The 24,562-nt window shown below is 43.5% G+C and overlaps 1 protein-coding gene across 1 annotated transcript in view; it reads left to right on the top strand.

The window, feature by feature from the left end:
* LOXHD1 (lipoxygenase homology PLAT domains 1) overlaps nucleotides 1-24,562 on the top strand; it is a 196,361-nt gene that overhangs the window by 66,517 nt on the left and 105,282 nt on the right. Inside the window, exons 12-20 of the mRNA XM_054177788.1 lie at nucleotides 259-394; nucleotides 3,373-3,527; nucleotides 7,763-7,923; nucleotides 16,001-16,077; nucleotides 16,904-17,100; nucleotides 17,445-17,637; nucleotides 19,478-19,638; nucleotides 22,976-23,267; nucleotides 23,791-23,945. Of these exons, the coding sequence (XP_054033763.1) occupies nucleotides 259-394; nucleotides 3,373-3,527; nucleotides 7,763-7,923; nucleotides 16,001-16,077; nucleotides 16,904-17,100; nucleotides 17,445-17,637; nucleotides 19,478-19,638; nucleotides 22,976-23,267; nucleotides 23,791-23,945 (1,527 nt within the window). The remainder of the gene's footprint in view (nucleotides 1-258; nucleotides 395-3,372; nucleotides 3,528-7,762; nucleotides 7,924-16,000; nucleotides 16,078-16,903; nucleotides 17,101-17,444; nucleotides 17,638-19,477; nucleotides 19,639-22,975; nucleotides 23,268-23,790; nucleotides 23,946-24,562) is intronic.

Here is a 24,562-nt window from a genome sequence, read left to right as displayed (position 1 = left end):
GCCATGGTATCCATCAAAACATTCACAACACAGTGGAATGGCTGGAGAAAGGAGGAACAAAAAGCCATCAGCTATGACAGCCTTCGCTTCATGCATCACTGCGGTGCACGAGACAGAGTGACAGTCTTGTTATTAATGTGTGTTATTTCTCTGCTGCTACTTTACTCTTGCTTCCCAGGCAAAAACCTGTCAAGAGCTTGTTGGGGATTTTTTTGTCTTTAAGCCTCTGAACTCACTCAGTGTTTTATTTTAATGAAGGTAACTCTGCTGAAAACGCTGACAAAAGAAAAATACTCCTTCAACTGCGGCCGCTGGCTAGATATAAATGAAGACGACAATGAGATTGTGCGGGAGCTCCCTGCAGAGGGATCTCTAGTGACTGAAGTCATGCCAGGTGAGAGCCACAGGCTCTTTGCAGGAGCTTGCTTAGGATCTGAATAGAAAGAAACTCTCTTTGTGTAAGGGATGCACAGGCAGACTGAGGTAATTCAATTAGCTTCCCTTTCTGGCACTTTCTGCACCATTTCTGTGTGCTTCCTCAGGTGCTTGAAGCCTCAGACATCCCAGGTTCCTCTGGGCAGATTTCGCTGTGTTGGGAAGTAGCCACAGCACAACATTGGAATGGGCTGCCTGAGGAGGTGTTCAGGAGGAGACTTGATAGGGTGCTTGGTTGCATGGTTTAGTTGGTTGGGTGGTGTTGGATGATAGGTTGGACACGATGATCTTGAAGGTCTCTTCCAACCTGGTATATTCTATTCTATTCTATTCTATTCTATTCTATTCTATTCTATTCTGTTCTGTTTCCAGAGCTATATGCATATTACTTTTTCCCCCAAATATGTCTTTTTTTGCAGTTTCCTTTAAAGTGTGAAATGCCAGGTTTGAAGGGATGCTAATGGAAAGCCAGCTTATCTGAAATGGAATAAAGAAAAAATTACCTATAATTTGGGGGTTTCAAAATTTTATTTATTTACATGCACCTGTATGCAGCTACATCTATAAATATGTATGAAGTACAGAACAGTACAGAACAGTACAGAGCAGTACAGAACAGCTGTACAAGAGGGGAATGGAATGGAATGGAGTGGAATGGAATGGAATGGAATGGAATGGAATGGAATAGAATAGAATAGAATAGAATAGAATAGAATAGAATAGAATAGAATAGAATAGAATAGAATAGAATAGAATAGAATAGAATAGAATAAACCAGGTTGGAAAAGACCTTTGAGATCATCAAGTCCAACCTATCACCCAACACCATCTAATCAACTGAACCATGGCACCAAGTGCCCTATACAGTCTCTTCCTAAACACCTCCAGTGATGGTGACTCCACCACCTTCCTGGGCAGCACATTCCAATGGGCAATCGCTCTCTTTATGAAGAATTTATTCCTCACCTCCGGCCTAAACCTCCCCTGGCGCAGCTTGAGACTGTGTCCTCTTGTTCTGGTGCTGCTTGCCTGGGAGAAGAAAGTATGGGCACCTTTCATCATGTATGAGCAAATAAAATCATTTATCAGGTGAAATATGCTTGGTATGGACACTTACTGAAGGAAAGCTGCAGAACTTTGCATTGCTACTTCTTGTCTTGTCACAAGAACTATAGGTACTTGGAGGGAGAATTGTGGAAAGCAGAATATCTCAAGGTGGCCACTGGGATTTCTCTTACCTCCACCAAAGCACTCAATGTGGCTCCATACTCTGTAGACCACAAGTCCCCTGTTTTCTGAAATTTCCAGTGAAGTCAGTGATCTGCATGCAGCTGAGCAGTTCCTCAGAAGAGGAAGAATAATTGTAATTGCAGATGTTATTAAAATGTAAATAAATCTGGGTTTCAAATGTATTTTTAATCAAGCGTGGAGAGAGCTTCTTGAGGTCAAAGGAAGGCACTTTCCCATGAGGAGCAGTTCTGTTGAGCAGAGGCAAGACACAGCACCTGCATGCTGGGCTTGCAAGGTGGTCTTTGAGGGAGTGCAGGACCATTGATTTGTGTCTGTGCTATATGCTGTAGAAAAGGATTTCTCTCTCTCAGAGGTTGGTTCCTGGCTGGTTCTTCAGTGTGAAACTGCTTCTAGAAACTCACCACTCAGTGGGAGGGGAGGGCAGAGATAAAGGCAGGGTAAGGGGAAGAAGATGGCAGCTCAAAATCTATCCATCAAAATTCTAAATCGAGTTCTCAGATGTGATGAGAGGAAAAGACACAGTCCAACCTCCTGCACTGACATCCCAAGGAGACAGGGCCAGCTGGGCTTGTCCTGCCCCAGAACACCAACATGAAGAGCCTTTCCCTGAGGTCCCCAAGTGCTTGGCCCCTCCTAGCTCTTTTTGTCTGCATGTGATGCCCCTGGATGCCGAAAGCTATGTTTTCCATAAATGTGTTGTTACAGGGTCCCCTGTCACCAGGACTCTCCTGGGAAGGCAGGAGGAGAGGCAGGAGGGCTGGGGGTCTCAGGAGGCTATGCACTCCGATTCAGGTACTATCTGAAAAGAATATGATTTTTGTGTCCTTCTCTGGAGAGTTTTTTGGGGTGTTCTTATTGTTTCAGGTCTTCCTATGTTATCTCTTTTTTATTCATTTTTTTTCTTTCTTCTTTTTCTGGTGATAACATGGAAGTGTAAAAGTCAATACATCAGCAAAAGTACCACCTGAAAGTATCAGCCCTCAGGACTAACTGCAAGTCAGTGGGAAATGCAGCAAGTTTAAATGACAATTAATTGTGTTACTGAAATCCTGGCCTGGATCAGGAACAGTGTGGCCAGCAGGAGCAGAGAAGTCATTCTGCCCTGTGCTCAGCACTGGTTAGGCCACACCTTGACTCCTTGAGTCCTGTGTCCAGTTCTGCGCCCCTCGGTTTAGGAAAGATGTTGAGCTGCTGGAAGGTGTCCAGAGAAGGGCAACAAAGCTGGGGAGGGGTCTGGAGCACAGCCCTGTGAGGAGAGGCTGAGGGAGCTGGGGTTGCTTAGCCTGCAGAAGAGGAGGCTCAGGGGAGACCTTCTTGCTGTCTGCAACTACCTGAAGGAAGGTTGTAGCCAGGTGGGGGTTGGTCTCTTCTCCCAGGCACCCAGTACCAGAACAAGAGGACACAGTCTCAAGCTGCACCAGGCAAGGTTTAGGCTGGATGTTAGGAAGAAATTCTTCCCAGGAAGAGAGATTGGCCATTGGAATGTGCTGCCCAGGGAGGTGGTGGAGTCACCATCACTGGAAGTGTTTAGGAAGAGCCTGGATGAGGCACTTGGTGCCATGGTTTTATTGATTAGATGGTGCTGGGTGATAGGTTGGACTGGATGATCTCTGAGGTCTTTTCCATCCTGGTCCATTCTGTATATTCTGTATCCTGAAATGGTTTTGCTAACTTGTGTCTCTACAGTGATAAAATACCGAGTGACAGTTTGCACAGGGACGGTAAGTGGGAGTGGCACCGATGCCAACGTCTTTGTCTGCCTCATTGGTGACCAGGGAGACACTGGGGAGCGAGTTCTGTACAACTGCATCAACACTGTCAATAAATTTGAAAAAGGCAATGTAAGTTCACACGGCAGCACTTGAAGCCAGGTTTTAAAGTGTGTGACAGTTTGTAGATATTTTCAGGCATATGCATTTGCAAACTCATGATTTATTTTTTTTTCCCAGTTTGGGCTACAGCATTAAGGAGGAAGTATCCACAGGAGCCTTGTATCAGGTTGCTGTTGGTGGGAGGTTTAGGTCAAGGATAGTGTGCCCTTACTTGACATTAGTCTGTTCTTTAAAGAGTGCCTTGGTTTGCTCCCCAGCTAAGTCCTGACTACTGAAAAGGCATCATTGGATTAGGGAAGTTGTCCAGGCAATCTGTCCATCTTGCAAGAGCACGAAGGAGCCTCTCCCCCTCCATCTAATAAGACAGAAATTTGTCCTCCAGGTCAAAGGAAGAGAAAACATCTTAGTTAATGAGAAAATCAGAACAGAAATCCTAGCATGTTTTGTTTACATTTCCTCCAGCCTCCCCTCCATTGCAATAAATTTTTGTGTCTTGCTTTCAGTCTGGTTTTCAGCATGTTTTTGCATGCCCATATCCTGAATGGAGGGAAGTGGAAATTGCCTGAACTGAAAACAGAGCTTGTTCCCTGGAAAGATGGAGATAATAAAGAACTCAAGCTGCAGTTGAAGTCCTTGCAGCATTAACAAGAGAACAGCTTGCAGATCTGATCTATGGCATCAATGACATTAATGTATATTCAATTATGAGGCACATTTTGGATCTTTAAGGTCCAACTTAGGCTGGTAAAATATAGTTATTGTCTTCTGGAGGAGACCTTGAGAATCTGATCACAGAAGGCTGCAGACTTCACATCTTGGTTTAAAATTTGGAATGGAAAGAGCATGATGATAAAAGGCAGTTGTGTTTTCTTAATCAAACATTTAATTTAGGCTTCTGAAATATGCATTAAGATGTTTGATTTGCCTTTGAGTGTCCAGAGTTTCCAGATCTTCACTGAAACCACTAAGATTTTTAGACTCAAATAGAACTTTCATCAAGGTTTCCATGTGCCTGTAAGACCTGTCTGTGGGAACAGGTGGCATTTACATAGTGCTAAAATTCTTTCTCTTTCTAAATCTTATACAAGTTTGCAGACATGGACATTGAAGACAGTGCACTTTGACTATGCACTTACACTATATATATAGATATGTGTGTGTATATATATATATGTGTGTGTGTGTGTGTGTGTATGTATATGTATATTTATTTTTTCTTTAGAGGATAGGCCCAAGCTGTAGAGCACAGGATTTTGTCATTTGGTAAAGCCCAGTTTTGTCAAAATGATAGCAAAATAAGTCATATTTTGGTGGTGGTTTGAAGGCTATTTCGATGGACTAAGAAAGAAAGATTCTTGGCTCACCCAAACAAAACAAACAAAAAAATTAAACACAGATGATGATTATCTTAATTTTTAGTCTCAAACCAGATTTATAGGGTAACTTTATATGGTAACTTGTGTCCAGTTCTGGGCCTCTCAATTTAAGAAGGATATTGAGACACTTGAATGTGTCCAGAGAAGGGCAGCGAGGCTGGGGAGGGGTCTGGAGCACACCTGTGAGGAGAGGCTGAGGGAGCTGGGGTTGCTTAGCCTGGAAAGGAGGAGGCTCAGGGGAGACCTTCTTGCTCTCTACAACTCCCTGAAGGGAGGTTGTAGCCAGGTGGGGGTTGGTCTCTTCTCCCAGGCACCCAGCACCAGAACAAGAGAATACATAGAATACATAGAATGAACCAGGTTGGAAGAGACCTTCAAGATCATTGCGTCCAACCCATCAGCCAATCCATCACCACCTAAACAACTAACCCATGGCACCAAGCACCCCATCAAGTCTCCTCCTGAACACCTCCAATGATGGCAACTCCATCACCTCCCCAGGCAGCCCATTCCAATGGGCAATCACTCTCTCTGTGTAGAACTTCTTCCTAACATCCAACCTAAACCTCCCCTGGTGCATCATGAGACACAGAGGACACAGTCTCAAGCTGTGCCAGGGGAGATTTAGGCTGGAAGTGAGGTGGAAGTTCTTCCCAGAGAGAGTAATTGGCCACTGGAATGTGCTGCCCAGGGAGGTCGTGGAGTCACCATCACTGGAGGTGTTTAGGAAGAAAGGAAGAAAGTAAAGGAAGAAAGTAAATATGACCAGAAAAAGACAAAGGTCTTAAGTTTAGCTTTAAAGCCAGGGGAAGTTTAGGCTGGAGGTGAGGAGAAAGTTCTTCACAGAAAGAGTTGTTAGCCATTGGAATGTGCTGCCCAGGGAGGTGGTGGAGTCACCATCCCTGGAGGTGTTCAAGAGGAGATTGGATGTGGCACTTGGTGCCGTGGCTTAGTTAGTCATGAGGTCTGTGGTGACAGGTTGTACTTGATGATCTCTGAGGTCTTTTCCAACCTTATTGCTTCTATGATTCTCTGATTCCATGAAGTGATAGAAACAAAACCAGGGAAATTATTTTGGAAAACAATTAATGGGATTAATAGTAACCAGATGATATAAATTAAATTGGAACCTGTTAGTGATGAATTGCTGCATTGCCATGAGGAGCTGAAAGCTGCTGAATGAATTGGAAACTGTTTAAGGATTGATCCTGACAAACTTAGAGCTTGTATATTCAAGAGGCTCAGTGAGTATATCTACACTAATTAACTCAGATGCTCCGTTAAAAAGAAATGTAGCTATGTCAGTGCAGTCTCTAATCTACAGCCACTTAAACCAATAGTACCTTGATTAACAATTTAACTTGAAAGGTCTGCTTGCAGATGCAAACACCCTGTATAGAAGGTAAAATTTAAAGATGCCTCTAAATTAGGCACTTGCTCTGCTGTGGTTCCAGTTAGTTACTTACGCATTAATTTATATCAGCCATTAATAAGTAAGATAAACATTAGGACTAATGGATTAGGCTTTATTGACTTAGGCTGGCTCTGAGATTTTGATACCTTAAATCCCCAATTCAGCAGCTTTTGAGTATGTAAGGAACACGTGGTTATGTAAGTAAACCCATCATTAACACTTAAAGCACTGGTAATAGGTTTAGTTGTCTTTAGTTAAAAGGTCATTTTTGAGCCTGAATGATGGGGAAATTATGATTTTTTTAACTAATACTTGATTAACTGTTGTCACCACCCTTTCTGGGAGCAAGTTGGATATATGCTGCCAGCATACATCCTTCACAGGATTTTGGGAGATGAGGAACAAATGAATTGTAGGATTTGGGGTAGCTTTCTCTTACCTAGCAAGGTATCTCAGCTGGATGGCTATCACAGCAGTCATCCTGGGGTATGTGCTTTAGGCTTGCTGTGTGTTTACACACAGTATTTAAGATACATGTACCATAGATACTTGTCTGACCTGGTTCCCAGTGGAGTAACTCACTCTTTAAATGTGTGTGTGTATATATATATGTATATCTTCCTTCAACCAGCAGGAACTACTGCTCCTTGTATGCTATTGAGTACCAAACTTCTAGTCTTCAGGGACCATCACTTGGGATAATATGTAGGTTGGTGGTTGAGTCCCTTTCCAGGAAACAAGCAAGCAAGCAAAACAGTACAAATGAAAGTAAAAACTAAAAATTGCAGAAAAGAGACAAAACTCCAAACGAACAACATAACAACAAAACCAAACAAAGGGGGACAAAATGGCAAGTTCACATCTCTTGTGGAGTATTAAGGGTATTTAGCTACTGGGGTAAGTTCACATCAACCTTACAACACAACTCATGAAGCAGCTTGAAATAACCCTGTGCAGGCACATCCAATGCTTTCACGCCATGGCTGGGGTTAAATAGTGCTCACTAGTCTGTCACCTGAATTTAACATGAGGTAATGTCTTTGACCTGTACCTCTAAATACCTCTGTGCATTTGGTTTGAAATGGCCTGCCTTGGATTTCCCAGAAAGCAAGGGTTTGAACTTGCTTTTTCTGCCTCTCTGTATAAATTTCTAAGTAATCAAATTACTTTTCTTTTATTTTTTTTTTACAGTTGTTGAAGGCATGCAAAGATATTGGAGAATTAAAATGCTGGCAGACCATATGTCTATAAATCTAATGTTAAGCAGTTAGCTAGCACAAATATTCAAGCTTTCATTATTTGGTAAATTGATGAATACTTTCTCCTCCGTCTTGTGAAGAATTATCTTGCAGCGTGTTGATGATGTTGGTTTGATTGCAAAGTAAATATTTTCCTGTTGGTTTGGGGTTTTTTTGAGGAGAAATATTGCTTTACCTTTTTTCTTCTTCTCAAAGGCTGATGAATTCTTCGTTGAAGCAGTAACTCTGAAGCAGGTGAGGAGGGTGAGGATAGGGCATGATGGCAAAGGAGGAAGCAGTGGCTGGTACCTTGCCAAAGTGATAGTGAGGGAAGAAGGACAGCCAGAAAGCGAGGCTGTGGAATTCCCCTGCTACAGGTACTGGAAACAATGCTTGCAAATTATGCATTCATCTATTCATTTGCCAGAGTTTGAAAAGCCTAGCTGTTGTTCCAAGCCTGGAATTTTCTGAACACAACTTAATCCTTTTTATTCATTCATTCGTTTTTGCTAAGCCTGAAAGCAAAAAGTATGGATTGGGAGGTTTAAGATACAGTTAACTGCCCTTAACAAATGAGCAGCAATCTGAACTGTGAACTTCTCAGCAATTAGCTTAGTAATACAGAGAACTTCCAAAAGGTGAAACACAACCTTCCAGTACCACATCTACTGTCCCTGCAATTGCCTGGTGCAGAAGCATACTCTGCAATCTGCTGCAATCTGCTGCAATCTGCTAGTTTTACTGCATGTGTGGGACAGGGTTCTGGCTGCTCACATGCACATCCCATCTTTCCAGGAGAAATGGGATGCTATCTTTATGGTGGGGTAATGCAAGATCCTTATGTTCCTTTCATGCAAGGAAATTTATGTCATGCAGACAGATAACAGTGGAGAGGAGAGCTGTAACTTACCCCTACAGATGAGCACTCTTCTCTTTCCTAGACAATTAAGTGGCCAAAAGGAATGTGCTGTACTGAGGTTACTCACAGGGAATGATACATCTATTCAGGCACTAAGTAGGGGCCTGCCTCAACAATGCAGCACCAAGTAGAGGGAATGGGGTGAAAAGAGACAAATACCAGTGTAAAGTCCCAATTGCCCCTGCAGGATATCCACACTGCAGCATGAAAGTCCATTGAGCTCCACTTAACAGCATCAAGTACCTGTTCTAAAAAGCAGTCTTTGGGGGGACAAGTGGAATTGTAAAATGCAAACACAATTATTTTAAAATCTGAAACAAAGGTATAACCACTAAGCTGGTTACTTGTCTCTTGTCACTGTAAATCAGGAAATGCTCCACTATAGTGAGGAGAGTCAGTCAAATACAGAACAGGAGCCATCCCCAGTCTCTCTGCATTGCTAAATCCATGTCACATCAGAGAGCAGACTCACCAGAGAGACAGTATGGGGCAGCAGATGCAATGTCATCTTAGCTGTGGAAAGCAAGCCACACTCCCTTTTCAAAGAACAAACCACTGTGCTATCATTGCTGCCTTTTTCACATATTTAAAAGCCATGTATTTTACTGAGTTAAACGAGAAAACTAGACAGGTTTTTACTCCGTCATGAAGTGTTCACATGAAGAGTTGCTTCACCCTTAGCTTGAAATGGTGACCCCCCTTCCACTTAGCTTTGCAGCTGTGAATTAGAATCATCAGAATCCACAGGACGTTACCCTAAGGCCAGGGACTGAAAAAGGAGGGAAGAAAAAAACCACCCAAATACAACACATTGTCCCCCAAATACTAATGGGGTGCATTCAGGCTTCAAGTCACACATGATGGAATTCCACTCTTCTTGTCTTTCTTAATGTCTCTTTTCCCAAGCGATCTGAGTGTTGCTTGTGCAGCTTTTTTTGCTGTCCTTGTGCCAGCATTATCTATTCCTCTCAGATTGAGTAGGTAACATGACTGATCGCCACCAAACACAGGGACAGCTGATCCCTCTCACTCACTTTGGTGCGTGTGTCTCTGGGGAGACTAAGGCACCATCGCAGTATACGGGTGTCGTCATGGAGTCTGGGGATATCTGAGAGTGAAGGTGCTCACCCACTGCATCCTCCACATGAGGGACAGACACCTCCCTGACCTGCAGCAAGTGGATGTTCCCCTCCAGTCCTGTAGGCCAAGGACAGCTTATGTCCTCGCTGCTTTGGTAGGTGCTCAGAGAAGCCTGCTTCCCTCGCTGCTTCAAGATGCTGAAGAAGACTTGGCCAGGAGGAGTGGCCTGTGCAAGCAAGGTCAGTTAGAGAGCCCATCCAGGGGACACTTCAGGGAAGCTTCTGGTTTCGCTTTTCCAGTTTGTGGCCAGCCAGTAGACATGCTGACTCGACTCAACTGCCTTGACTCAATGACTTGATTAACTTAAGTTCTTCTGCACGGCATAATTGCATGGTCTGGAGAAAATAATTTCTACTGCTGTGTCCTTACTGAGGATTACTCTTGAGCTACTTTCTGACACTTAGCTGCTACAGTGAGGCAAAATACCTTTGAGTAGAAACACATCTCACGGTGCAGAAAGTTTCACAGACTCCTTCCCTCTGTAAAAAAGCTACACTGTGCCAGCATGTGGAGAACAGATACTGCAACAAAGAGCTGTCTGACCAGCTTCAGCTATGACTAACGTCTGTAGGATTCTTTGCAGATCTTCATTACATATAATTCATTGAGGTCTCTGTTCATTTAGATATACCTACATCCAGCTGTGTTGTGTCTTTTAATTTGAAAGGTGGTTTATTTCTCTTTTGGAACATCTATTACCTAAGAGCCACAAGAGCTCTCTGGGAACTGTCTTTGTTGTACAAGGGAGCCAGCAGAGATAAAGAGAAGCTAAGTGGATTGTGAGTTTGTGTCAGATTCAGGAATAACATTGAGAAATAATGACTCTTTGGCCTCTGCTTTCAACTTCTAAAACAGCTGACTGTAAAGGGAAAGGCTTGCAGCTCTTCTTACAGTCAGTGATCTTTAAAGCAGTCATTTGATCTGTGTTTGCAAGAAATAAATGCAAGTAACTTCTGCAAGCATTATTTGCAGAATTACCAGTACATCACTTGGATGCACTGCAGTATTATTCCTTCCTTATGATACTGTAATATCCATGGGCTTACTGACTGAACACTGGATCATTCAGTACCACAACTCAACATTTAGACGTTGCAATACTTGCTGTGTTTCAGGTATTGTGATTATGAATACCACTAAAAAGTTCAACATGAAGGGGTTCACCTTTCACCCCTGAACTCTGTCCAAACCTTTTTGAAACTCAGAACTGAGCTCTTCAGATTTAATTGCTCTCCCCCCTCATCCCCCAACATTCAGTGGAAGTCCAGGACAGGACTAGATGACATTCTCTTAAAGAGCATATTTTGTATAATATTTCTGTCTCAGACAGAAGTGAATTTTCAATCTAAGTCACGAGTTTGTGGTAGGATAAAATTTTATAGGCTATAAATCATTACAGCTCCTCTGAAATCCTCAATGATACTTCATTACCTCTTTTTCTAAGCATAAGGACTACATCATCCTAATTTTTCTCTAGCACAAGCATATGGGAACATCGTTGATTATCTGAAGAACAACAGACAGACCATGAATGGGATGATGGACTAGGAGACTCCTGTGAAAGAACATTTGTTCAATCAAATGCCAAAAGTGGTCATCATACAAAGGATCCAGAGGAACCTTCCCTTGTTGCCAAAAAAGAGACTGAAATATCTATCTTTTACACATAATTTTATATATAGGTTATATTTAAACACACACATAAATGCATATGTGCCTATGAGTCTAATGGATGTACTTACAATTCTGATTGCATACAGGCTATTATCTGCTGGATTCCAATGCTGTATATTGATGTCATATCATTTCCCCCCTGTCCCCCAAGTGCTTCCCTGACACTAGCAATTCTTTTCAAAGTGTCTTTCAGGTCATGTTAGGTGTTGATCTGTTAGAGGGTAGGAGAGATATGCAGAGGGAGCTTGACAGACTGGACAGAAGGGCAGAGTCCAACAGGATGGCATTCAACAAGTCCAAGTGCCTGGTGCTGCACTTTGGCCACAACAACCCCATGCAGTGCTACAGGCTGGGGTCAGAGTGGCTGAGAGCAGCCAGGCAGAAAGGGATCTGGGGGTACTGGTTGATAGTAGCTGAACATGAGCCAGCAGTGTGCCCAAGTGGCCAAGAAGGCCAATGGCATCCTGGCCTGGATCAGGAATAGTGTGGCCAAAAGGAGCAGGGAAGTCATTGTGCCCCTGTGTGCTGCACTGGTTAGGCCACACCTTGAGTCTTGTGTCCAGTTCTGGGCTCCTCAATTTAAGAAAGACATTGAGACTCTTGAATGTGTCCAGAGAAGGGCAGCAAAGCTGGGGAGGGGTCTGGAGCACAGCCCTGTGAGGAGAGGCTGAGGGAGCTGGGGTTGCTTAGCCTGGAGAAGAGGAGGCTCAGGGGAGACCTTCTTGCTGTGTACAACTCCCTGAATGGAGGTTGTAGCCAGGTGGGGGTTGGTCTCTTCTCCCAGGCACCCAGCACCAGAACAAGAGGACACAGTCTCAAGCTGTGCCAGGGGAGGTTTAGGCTGGAGGTTAGGAAGAAATTCTTCTCAGAAAAAGAGATTGGCCACTGGGATGTGCTGGCCAGGGAGGTGGTGGAGTCACCATCACTGGAGGTGTTTCAGAAGAGCCTGGATGAGGCACTTGGTGCCATGGTTTAGTTGATTAGATGGTGCTGGGTGATAGGTTGGACTGCATGATCTCTGAGGTCTTTTCCTCCCTGGTTAATTCTATGATTCTATTTGTGTCTGCTCTGAGTTACTGGACATAAAATACCTCTTTAGGACCAGCTATGAGATACAGGACATGACTACACTCTTGCAAAACCTACAGTAGGATGGCAATTACGTGCGCTGACAGCCTGTGGAAGCTCTCATAAAATAAAAGGCTTTGACAGGTCTTTTGTGCTAGGAATAAGATGGCACTATACAGAAAAAAAGTATCTAGTTTCTGCAGCTTAATATGTTTATATGTGTCAGTCCATTTGTGTTCAGTGTAAGACTCTAAACCTCTGCTTGCAATCTGCAGCTCCGTGATAGCCGGAGTTAAAATACACTGCGGCAAAATTAGGATGTTGTAGCAGATGTTCTGAAGGGAAGGAACACAGTGGCATTGCTTGTCCAAACAATTCCTTTGTCACTAAAGTCACCTTCTTCAGAAAACAGAGTTCCTGCCAATTTTGGCTATTCTCTGAGCTGGAAAAAAAGTAAGTAGCCTTAATGCACTTCTGATAAACCTTATCATTCTCTTCCCGTTGCAGACACAGGCCTGCTTTTGCCATCAGTAGCTATCAATATTAGTATAGGAAATGTCATTATCTAAAGGTGTGTCCTCCTTTTTGTGATTAATTTTTCTCATGTTGAGGTGGGCAAGAAGGCCAATAGCATCCTGACCTGTATCACAAATAGCATAGCCAGCAGGAATAGGCACTGGTGAGGCTCTGCAGCTTGAGTACTGTGTTCAGTTTTGGGCCCCTCATTACAAGGAAGACATTGAAGTGCTGGAGTGTGTCCATAGAAGGGTAATGAAGCTGGTGAAGGGCCTTGAACATACATGACATGAGGAGCAGCTGAGGGAGCTGGAATTGTTTAGTCTGGAAAAGAAGAAGCTGGGGGTAGACCTTACTGTTCTCCACAACTACCTGAAAGAAGGTTGTAGTGAGGTCACGTTGGCCCCTTTTTTTCAAGTAACTAGTGATAGGACAAGAGGAAATGGCCTCAAGTAATGCCAAAGGAGGATCATATTGGATATTGGGAGAAGTTTCTTGAGAAAGAGTGGTCAGGCATTGTAACAGGCTGGCCAGGGAGCTGGTGGAGTCACCATCCTTGGAGGTGTTAAAAAAATTTGCAGGCATGGCACTTTGGGACATGGTTTAATGGCCACTGTAGTGTTAGGTTGTTGTTGGATTTGATGACTTGAGGTCTTTTTCAGCCTTCATAATTCTGTGGTTCTATGAACTCAGCCTCCACTGCTGAAGCAGTTAGAATCCCTCATGCTGCACTCAGAGATGTTTCTTGTGGGATGCATTTTCATCCTGCCCCCTTGGCACAGAAATGATTCACTCTGATTCATCCCACATTTCCCTTAAACTTCAGCAATGGCAAAGGTGACAGAAAACAACAGCATGACACTGACAACAGAGATAGCAGCTTGCAGGACACAAAGCAACAGCAGCAGGAGAGCAGAAGTGTGTCTACCTTTGCGAGCTTCTACCTTCCTGAAACCCATGCTGAATTCAGTTGTCTGGCAAGGGATGGAGTTCAGGTTTGACTTTTGTGGATCTTCCCAGTTAACACCGGTGTACAAAGAGGCATCCTGCCTTTTGGCATGATACATGATACAAAGGTATTGAGGACCACTTTGAACAGGTTAAAAAAGAATTTTAAAAAAATCCCCCAACCCCAAAACATCAGTAAAGGTTTCATTCCTTCATATAACATGATGTCTTAGGATTCTCCCCTTCTGCTCTCCTTGCACTCGACCCATGCTCTGCTCTTGCCATCAATTTTGCAGTCTGTCCCATAGATTTTTCTGCTCCTCTGTCCCCACCATTCCTGTCAGCATCCACTGTGGCACAATACACCACCTGATGCCCTCACACAGTGTTCCTGTGATCATCACATGTTCACTTTATCCTCATCTTCATGCTGAACTCCGTAGCTTTTAGCCCGCACATGGCTGCCTTACTTTATATAGTGAAAGGGAAGAATATGGGGTAGGCTGCATCCCCAACAACCCACCAAAGTCTGCAAGGGAGTAGGGAGTGGAGATGTGTGTCTGTTTGGTGAAGCTGTATGCATCTCTTTTGCATGGGAACTTTGCTGCCCGTGCTTCAGGGACTGACAAGTTCTAGCTCATGTATGCATTTCTTTCCTGGTGCTGTTTTTCTGTGTGGTTTATTTGTACTCATTGTCTTCTTGTGTGTGTGAAGGAAGAGAAGATAGAAAAGGTGCTCTTCCTTCAGATGGATGAAATATAGACCTGTTGAGTCCAGTTGATCATGAAAGTAAGCTGTGCTGGCTTATCACCAGTGAGGTATTATGGGTTTGATTGGTCTCTCAGTGGGTATTTGTTTATGTCCTGAGGTCCCTGTTATGAGGGTTGTTTTCTGGTTTGCATATGTGGCTCACCAGTACAACCAAAGACTGAAAGTTAAATGGCAAGTGATCTTCTCTTGCTTTTGGTGTGAGAGTCAGCCAAGGAGAACATGTGTGGCACAGAGACATTGCAGAAAGCTTGCAGAACATCTGTACTGCATGTGCTTGTGCAGAAGCAGACCTGTGGCCTGGTGTTACTCACACAGTTGTGTGCCCACCTTTAAAAATAAACCATTTCTGGGGATTTGCTTTTCTCTTTCTAATTCTAGGGAATATTAAAGCAATTTAAATATCCTGCATGGCCCTGTCAGAACTTGTTCACTTGCCTTTGTTCACCTCCACTGTGTTTTGTTGCTGCAGAAAGCTGTGTACCTAGGAACAACTGGCTCTCTGGGAACTGCATCTAGCTCTCACAACATGATGTGACTGAAATGGCCCCAGTGCACTGCTGTGGGAAAGCTGACCCTAAGCAGATGCTCACAAGAGCATCCTGAGTGCTGCACAGTATAGGTTTGAAGTGGAAAGTGAGAAACCTCTGCCAGGGCCCTTGCTGCTCTCACACAACCGTTGCTGTATGGCATATGATGGGGTTGGGGCTGTAATTCCCTCTTCCCTTCACAGCAGCAGCTGTGAAGGTTAGCAGATTAGCAAGCAGTTCCGCTCAGATTGTGTTCCCTTCAGATTGTGGTACATTGTGTTTTGTTTCTAGCTCTTCTTCTTAATTTGCCTGTTTGTATCACTGGATTAGTGCTGGGAAAAAAGGGAAATCCTTCCTTTTGCTAGTGCAAACTACCTCCACATGCCCAGCCCTCAAAATAGGAACAACATAATTTCTTCCTTTCTGAGTGGATTATGAAGTGCTATATACCTGTTTGAAAGTACAAGAAAAGCAATGGTAAACCAGATTTAAGCAAATACTTCTTAAGGAGGTTTTAGTAACTGAGGTGCTATAAAGGTTGTTACCAAGGCAGATAGTAATAAAGTATGAAGGTCAATGAAGGTCAGTGCTTTCCAGAGAGTGAGACTGACCATTGACAGGAATAATTATGGCAGTGGAGTTTGTACTTTCCAGACACATGGACGTCACAGCAGATGCTTATCAATGGCGAGCAGGACAAATGGAGGTTAAAAACAGTGACTGCCATAGGGCCTGGCCAATCTCCTGCACATGTCACAGAGATACAGACCCTGTAAAAATATCCTTTTTGCTGTGGTGGGGACTTTTACTATGTATGGAGCCAGTCTAGATTGTGAAAGATCTAACAGGTCCTAATTATTCAAAGATAACTTACTTCTGTTTGTAAACCAGATGGCTTGACAAAAATGAGGATGATGGTCAGATTGTCCGAGAATTAGTGCCTGCTGGGGAGTCACCAATGCTAAAAAGTGAGTTTAGCTTACAAAAAACCAAAGTCTGGCTTTCAGCTGTCTACACACTTGCTTTATTCTTACTTAATAACTCATGTCAGTTCATAATAAATCTGCTGGGCTGTTTTTTTGCCACTCTTAGGCAAAAAGCCACAGCAGGTCAGTCAGAGGGAAATGATTCTAACCCTTAAAGCCTTATTTATGAATAGGATTAATATGCACAAATGATAATATGGCAGCATTATATGTGTAGAAAGAAGCTTTGATGCTTAATGACATGAACTGCTTTCCTATGTAGCTTTGTCTAAAGGATCTCATATTGCCACTGCTTTGGTAAATTCCCTGACATAAGATTGTGCTCCCAGAAGAAAATCACCGGAAAGATCACATTGTTTGTTCTTTCTTTGGAGAGCCAAGGCTGCAGCTCCAGGACTTGTTTTAGATAACAGTGGTTACAGAACTCAGGCTGAGATGCTTTTTGTTTGTTTGCTTTAGAGAAAAGGCAAAGCTATTGAATTAAACTGTAAATATAAAAATCAGCTCACTTGCCTAAGTGCATTTTTATGTCTTGGTAATCATGCAGTGGTGAAAGCCAGGAGCAGATGATATTTTCTGCTGATTAGTGTATGTGCTGCATCTCTTATGTTTTGGTGAGTAACTCCAAGGTGTTACAGCTTATTCCAGTGTGGTCCTAATGTGCTTGTTTCATGAATGGAAGAGCAAAATCTATTCTGTGTCCACAGCTGAAGTCCTTCTTCCTTATATCTGTGTGAAGCCAAGTGCCTGTGTGAGCACTGCAGACGCCACTCACCTGTCTGTATTTTGTGCATTGATATCACTTTAGATGTCAGTTATCATATCAGCGTGAAGACAGGAGATATACCTGGTGCCAGCTCAGACTCCAGAGTCTTCATCAAACTCTATGGTGATAAAGCAGTCACCAGCAAAGAGCCTCTCTTAGTCTCTGATAATGATCTAGGCAATTACTTTGAACGCAGTCGAGTGGACGAGTTTACTCTAGACACAATGGATATTGGGAAGGTAAGGATTAATTGCAGGTAAGGCAAGAATTAATTTGTACAAGTGCATGAATTCAGAATCAATATAGCACTCAATATAGCACTTGCATGATGTAAGAATCTCTAAGCTTTAGCCTGGATGTCAGGAAATATGTTTTGTATAGGCTGTTTCATTGTCAGCCTAGCATACATTCTGACACACAAAGAATGTTTTAGGTTTGTGGTTAAATACATGTATGCATTATCTGCATGAACACAGTGGAAGAACAGGGGGCCAGGAGGAGGAGGTTTTTATGTATTTAGTAAATTCTGTTGTATTGGTGTGGTTTTTTTCTGCTCTCTCGATTTTTCTGTGCTTTTTTAAAGATCAACCGGATACTTATTGGACATGATAACGTGGGTCTCCGGGCTGGCTGGTTCCTGGCCAGTGTCCAGATCACAGTTCCAGTCCAGGGAAGGCAGTACATGTTCCCCTGCAACCGATGGCTTGACAAGGATGAGGCTGATGGCAGAGTGGAGGTGGAGGTCTACCCAAGCGAGATAATGCCTATTGAGAAATGTGAGATAAAACACATCCAGAAATATGTGATTTTTCTTTTCCTTTTTTAAAAGTAGCTAAGGCTAAATTTGTATCACTAGCGTTTTTAAAAACTAGGTCAGATAGCAAAACCAGAAAGTCCCTCTCCAAAAGAGATGACATTGATGAGGAAAGTAAATTATTCTGCTCCTCTTCTGTTTTCAAAAAAAAAAAGGAAAAAACTACAGCTTTCCATCTGCATTTCCTGGGATCTAGTCATGAGGAGTTGGGGGACAGGTTGGACTTGATGATCTTTGAGCTCTTTTCCAACCTTTCCTATGATTCTATCCTGAGCAGCAGGCTCTGTGCTTGTTCATCACAGTGTTCTGCAGTACATAAAGTTCTCCTTTTTTCACATTTACCTTCGTCATTGCCCCAGACCTGCACCAACACATGTCCCATCCTGCCTTTATTACCCCACTGTCAGGAAGAAAGAGACTAAGATAACTAAGCACCATATTCTTACTGCCTGTTTGACTTCTGTCAGTAGATCTGGGGGAGTTTTGAGTCTGTGGTTTAAACTTGCTTTGCCATCCTGAGAAAAAACATGTTTGTCCTCTGCTCTGTGTAACTCCCTACTTTGCATTATACTGAGATAGAATAGCATAGCATAGCATAGCATAGCATAGCATAGCATGGAATAGAACAGAATAGAATAGAATAGGAGTAGAGTAGAATAGAATAGCATAGAATAGAGTACAATAGCTAGAATAGGATAGAATAGAATAGAATAGAATAGAATAGAATAGAATAGAATAGAATAGAATAGAATAGAATAAACCAGGTTGGGAAAGACCTTTGAGATCATCGAGTCCAACCTATCACCCAACACCATCTGATCAACTAAACCATGGCACCAAGTGCCTCATCCAGGCTCTTCCTAAACATCTCCAGGGACAGTGACTCCACCACCTCCCTGGGCAGCACATTCCATCCTGGCCTGCATCAAGAACAGTGTGGCCAGCAGGAGCAGGGAGGTCATTCTGCCCCTGTACACTGCACTGGTTAGGCGACACCTCAAGTCCTGTGTCCAGTTCTGGGCCCCTCAGTTTAGGAAGGAGGTTGACTTGCTGGAACGAGTCCAGAGAAGGGCAATGAAGTTGGTGAGGGGTTTGGAACACAAGCCCTGTGAGGAAAGACTGAGGGAGCTGGGGTTGCTTAGCCTGGAGAGGACGAGACTCAGGGGTGACCTTATCACTCTCTACAACTCCTTGAAGGGAGGTTGTAGACAGGCAGATGTTGGTCTCTTCTCCCACGCAGCCAGTACCAGAACAAGAGGACACAGTCTCAAGCTGCGCCAGGGGAGGTTTAGGTTGGATGTGAGGAAGCAGTTCTACACAGAGAGAGTGATTGCCCATTGGAATGGGCTGCCTGGGGAGGTGGTGGAGTCGCTGTCATTGGAGGTGTTCAGGAGGAGACTTGATGGGGTGCTTGGTGCCATGGGTTAGTTGTTTAGGTGGTGTTGGATTGGTTGATAGGTTGGACGTGATGATCTTGAAGGTCTCTTCCAACCCAGTCTATTCTATTCTATTCTATTCTATTCTAATGGCCAAACTCAACTGCTTTATAGTCAATACTGAAATTCTTATTTAAGGCTGTGTTTTGCACCTCTTTAACACTGGCTTAAGACTTGTAAAATGGAAAAATACTAGTTTAGTCCTCAGTGAAGAGTTGTGTTATCTCACATCTGGTTTAGATAAGAGCAAATGGTTGGCTACAAAGTCATTTGCTGAGACAAGGTAATTTAATTTTGGACCTGCACCCTTGGGAGTGTTACTGTCCGAGGTTCTCTGCTGATCTAACTGCTCTAATTTTGGACCAGTGATAAACTACGAGGTGTCTGTGGTTACCGGAGACGTGCGGGCTGCCGGCACCAACGCCAAAGTCTTCATGCAGATTTATGGCGAGACTGGCAAAACCGAACTGATCATCTTAGAAAACAGATCAAACAACTTTGAACGGGGAGCCACAGACGTCTTCAAGGTACGATGAAGGCAGTTCTTGCCACTTCTATGAGGGGAGATAAATGACCAGCCACAGCTGGGACATCCACAGAATCACTGGCCCAGCCGCACAGAGCTACTGGCATTTTAACAACATTGCCAGGTCTATTGCTATTTGCTGTCCTCTATCTATATTTTTGAGTGGGGGTTGTATTCCTTTCAGAATGTTCTGTGTTTCTTTGGGGAAGTTTTGTGTTTTATGGAGTGACTTAAGTCTTCTCACAGTATCACAGTATCACAGTAACTAAGGTTGGAAGAGACCCCAAGGATCATCAAGTCCAACCTGTTCCTTCTGAGGAAGGATATGGTCTAATAACAGTATTTCACAGAATTGTAGAATCAATAAGGTTGGAAAAGACCTCAGAGATCATCAAGTCCAACACCTCATGACTAACTAAACCATGGCTCCAAGTGCTACATCCAGTCCTTCTATGAACACCTCCAGTGATGGTGACTCCACCACCTCCCTGGGCAGCACATTCCAATGGCCAATTACTCTTTCTGGGAAGAACTTTCTCCTCACCTGCAGCCTAAACCTCCCGTGGCACAGCTTGAGACTGTGTCCTCTGGTTCTGGTGCTGGTTGTCTGGGAGAAGAGACCAACCCCAGCTGGCTACAACCTCCCTTCAGGGAGTTGGAGAGAGCAAGAAGGTCTCCCCTGAGCCTCCTCTTCTCCAGGCTAAACAGCCCCAGCTCCCTCAGCCTCTCCACACAGGGTTGTGCTCCAGACCCCTCCCCAGCCTCGTTGCCCTTCTCTGGACACATTCAAGTGTCTCAATATCCTTAAATTTTAAACGAGGTACTCATGTTATTTTTGGCTTTGTCTGTGGTAATACACTTCAAAAACTACAGGTAACTGTTGCCAGCCCAACTCTGCTGAGGTTTGCTGCGTAATTTCTCATCTTCTGAGTGGGCCTTGGCTGCATTAAACATTCATTCCTTTTTGGATGCTTACTTGGGTTTTCTGTCCAGGGAGGCTAAGGTCTAGAGGGAAAGAATGGTCTCAGTTGTTGCCCTGATGTGGGGTTAGAGCAGACAGAATGTGTGGTTAGGGCATGTCAGGGCCACATGCTTCTGTGTGTAAGGAACATCAAGAGACATCAACAACTGGACACTAAAACACAGACTCCAGATGGAAGTAGGATTTAAGGCACATCTGTTGTGTGTGCTCACAACACAAGGCTCAGCATGGGAGTGCTTAGGTCTCCTTGTGTATTTGCCGTCCCACATAGGTGGGATCCATCCATCACATTTAAGCTCCTAAATGGAGCTAGTTGTGGAAGCTCCTCTGAGTTGTCTAAACTGAGATATCCTTCCTTTGTCACTGGTCAAATCCAGTGCCTTTATCCACACCTTTGTGCATTTTTCAGACCAGTTCACGTTCTCCTGCCTCAGTCTCATGCTTTCTGTAATAGAGCTAGTGATGTTTATCCATTTTTAATGAGTTCTTTGGGATTTAAAACGACTAACACCTTACAAATTCTTGCTTTTTAAAGACACTTTATAACAATTTTAACATTACATGTCTCTGATTTCAAAAGAAATGTTTCTTGAAATTTATAATTAAAAGCTGCTAGCCTATATCACATTTATAACAAAGCCTTATGTGTGTTACTCTGTTTACATAGCCCTACTTATATCCTCTCTCAGGTGTTTATTTATGGACTTTAAAGCTCTGTCCATTTTCTGTGATTTTTTTAAATGAAGAACACAAAGTGTAAGTTCTGAAACATTAACAGATCTTCTATCTCTTTCATAATACAAATACTCACAGAAAGACCACAGGGTCACAGGACGATCATCAAGTCCAACTTCCCTGCCAGAGCAGGACCATAGGATCTAGCACAGGTCACACCTGAGTGCACCTTGAAAGTCTCCAGAGAAGACAACTTCACAACCTCTCTGGGCGGCCTGTTCTGGTGCTCTGTGATTCTTACAGTAAAGAAGTTTCTCTTCATGCTGAGGTGGAACCTCCTCTGCTGTAGTTTATATCCACTACCCCTTGTCCTATCCCAGGGTGCAACTGAGCAGAGCCTGTCCCCTTCCTCTTGACACCCAGCCCTCAGATATTTAGAAACATCTATTAAATCCCCTATCAGTGTTCCCCAGACTAAACAGCCCCTGGGCTCTCATAGGGCACATGCTTTGGTCCCTTGATCATCCTGGTAGCCCTCTGTTGGTCTCTCTCAAGTAGAAACCTGTTCCTCTTGAACTGGGGATCCCAAACTGGACACAATATTCCAGGTGTGGCCTCACCAGGGCAGAATAGAGAGGAAGGAGAGCCTCCCTCAATCTCCCTTGATATGGGCAAGAGTAAGATTCTGTGAGCTACATGCTGAATAGAAAATGCCATCAATTGTGGACCTGACATGCAGGACGATTACAGGAAATCTATGGGTAAAAAAATGTGAGGAAAGACACATTCTTTAGTCCAGGACAGCTGGATCAATTTTAGTTTTCTGATAAGCATTTTGTATGCAATTGACTTTGGTTTAATCTGCCATAGAAGAAAATGCTACTAGACTGAAACTTTATAAGCAAAGTTGCCAGATTTCAGCCTGAAGCAAATGTTTGCAAGTTTCATAACATAAACACTGCCTAACAACAGAAGAAATCATCAGGAAGAAGTCACTGGGTGCTGAAGGATTGCCTGGAGTAAAACCTATCCAGCTTTGTTAAGATAGCAATCTGGACAAATAATCTGAACCAAGGTCTTGTATCTGCTGTATTGAGTAGATGGAAATCTTCCTACTGATACAGCCTTATGCTACTGTTGCATTGTAATCACTAATGATTGGATCCTCTTTTCACACTAGTGAAGTGAGAAAATACTTGAGCACAAGCCCTATGAGGAGAGGCTGAGGGAGCCGGGATTGTTTATCCTGGAGAAGAGGAGGCTCAGCGGTGACCTCATTGCCCTCTACAACTACCTGGTTGTAGCCAGGAAGGGGTTGGTCTCTTCTCCCAGGCAACCAGCAACAGAACAAGGGGACACAGTCTCAAGCTGCGCCAGGGGAGGTTTAGACTTGAGGTGAGGAGAAAGTTCTTCACTGAGCGAGTCATTCGCCATTGGAATGTGCTGCCCAGGGAGGTGGTGGAGTCACCGTCCCTGGAGGTGTTTAGGACAAGACTGGATGTGGCACTTGGTGCCATGGTTTAGTTGATCAAATGGTGCTGGGTGAGAGGTTGGACTCAGTGATCTTGAAGGTCTTTTCTAACCTGGTTAATTCTATTCTATTTTTAAGAATACACTTTACAAAATTACAAAATTAAGATGTCTTATATTCTCCTGAGTGCTGACTTTCCCTGGGTGACAGAGAGAGGCTGCAGATGTTGGCAAGATTTACAAGATTCGGATCGGCCACGATGGGACAGGCATCGGGGATGGCTGGTTTCTGGAAAGTGTCACCCTGAAGCGTCTTGCCATGAGGAAAAAGGAGTCTGATAAAAAGAAGAAGAAGAAGTCTGAGGAGGAGGAAGAAGAGGAGACGGAGATGGAAGAAGTGACGGAGGACTATACCTTTGTGGCACACCGCTGGCTGGCTAGAGATGAAGGAGATAAAGAGCTTGTGGTGGAGCTAGTGCCTGATGGGGAATCTGACCTGGAGGGTAAATATCAGAGAAGTTTGCTTGTGTGTGTGTGTGTGTACACAGCAGTTATATGAAGGACAATAACCACACTGTGGTGCTTTGCAGGATCATTTATGCCCCACCTTCCTCCCCATCCTATTGCCCCAGGCCTACATGTGCATGTTTGGGTTTCTCAGCTCTGGGGAGGAAAAGAACAGTGGTTAAATTAAGGCAGAATGTAGATGAGGAAGCCTGAGATTGAAGTGTCCTAGAGGACTCCTGTAAGATTTCCAAGGCTTGTCTGGGGCATTCGGGTTATGAGTATTAGAAGTTACTACTGTGAATGGAAGTTTATTAGGCTATAACTGTTTATATAGTTAATGACTAGGGGTGGAGAAAGATGGAGCTCCTCATGTTTTAAGACAGATGCAAACAAGTTCCAGACAATGTTTCTTGAAGCTGACAGGGGCTACATGCTTTCATAGTAAGCCACGGATCCAATAAAATGTGGCTATTTCTGGGTTCCTCCTGATCTGCCTTTATAATTTATTTTTCCTTGCAGAGAACACCTATGAAGTCCGTGTTCTCACTGGGAATGTGTCAGGGGCTGGGACAGATGCTAATGTCTTCTTGAATATCTATGGCATAGGAAGAGGAGACACGGGTGAGCGCCAGCTGAAAAGGTCGAACAACCTCAACAAGTTTGAAAAGGGCCAGGTAATGCATGAGGCCAGCTCAAGCACACAGAAGGGTGGCAGGCATCTCTGACTTGTCATGCTGGCCATTCATTACAGTTTCCTCTCCGCAAGCCCTGGCTGCTTCTTTCAGCTTAAAGCTCAAGTATGTTCTATTACTTAAATGTATTGTCTAAAGGAAAATGACTCAAAACATTTTCCAGGGAAAATTCATTTGAATAGTAAGATAAACAACAATTCTCCATCAGAACCACCTTTGCCATCTGCTTCCTGTAAGCACTCTGGTAATAATGTTTCCTGCCAGGAATACTTGAAAACCACAAACTTTAAATCAGTATTGGAGAGTATTTGTGGGCAGGTCAGGGATGTCAGTATTTAGATTTCTAATACAATTCTAAACATTCAGCTCAACCAGGCAGGAAATGTTGCACAGTGTGCTATAATTACACCATGATCCAATGCAATTAAACAACATCTTGTAGACTGAACATTTGCCATAAAAATGTTTATGAGCAATTAACATGCTACCATTATAATCAGGAATATTTCAAGTGAAATTTTTGAGTAATGAAAAAATTGCAGAAACAATAAGGAGCTGTGGAGAACTTGGAATCACAAGGAATAGAAAAGGTGCAAGGT

This window comes from Dryobates pubescens, chromosome Z (assembly GCF_014839835.1).
Source record: "Dryobates pubescens isolate bDryPub1 chromosome Z, bDryPub1.pri, whole genome shotgun sequence".
In the NCBI taxonomy this organism is placed as follows: Eukaryota; Metazoa; Chordata; class Aves; order Piciformes; family Picidae; genus Dryobates; species Dryobates pubescens.
Note: the sequence above shows the minus strand (reverse complement) of the source record. Positions and strands in the feature narration are given on the sequence as shown.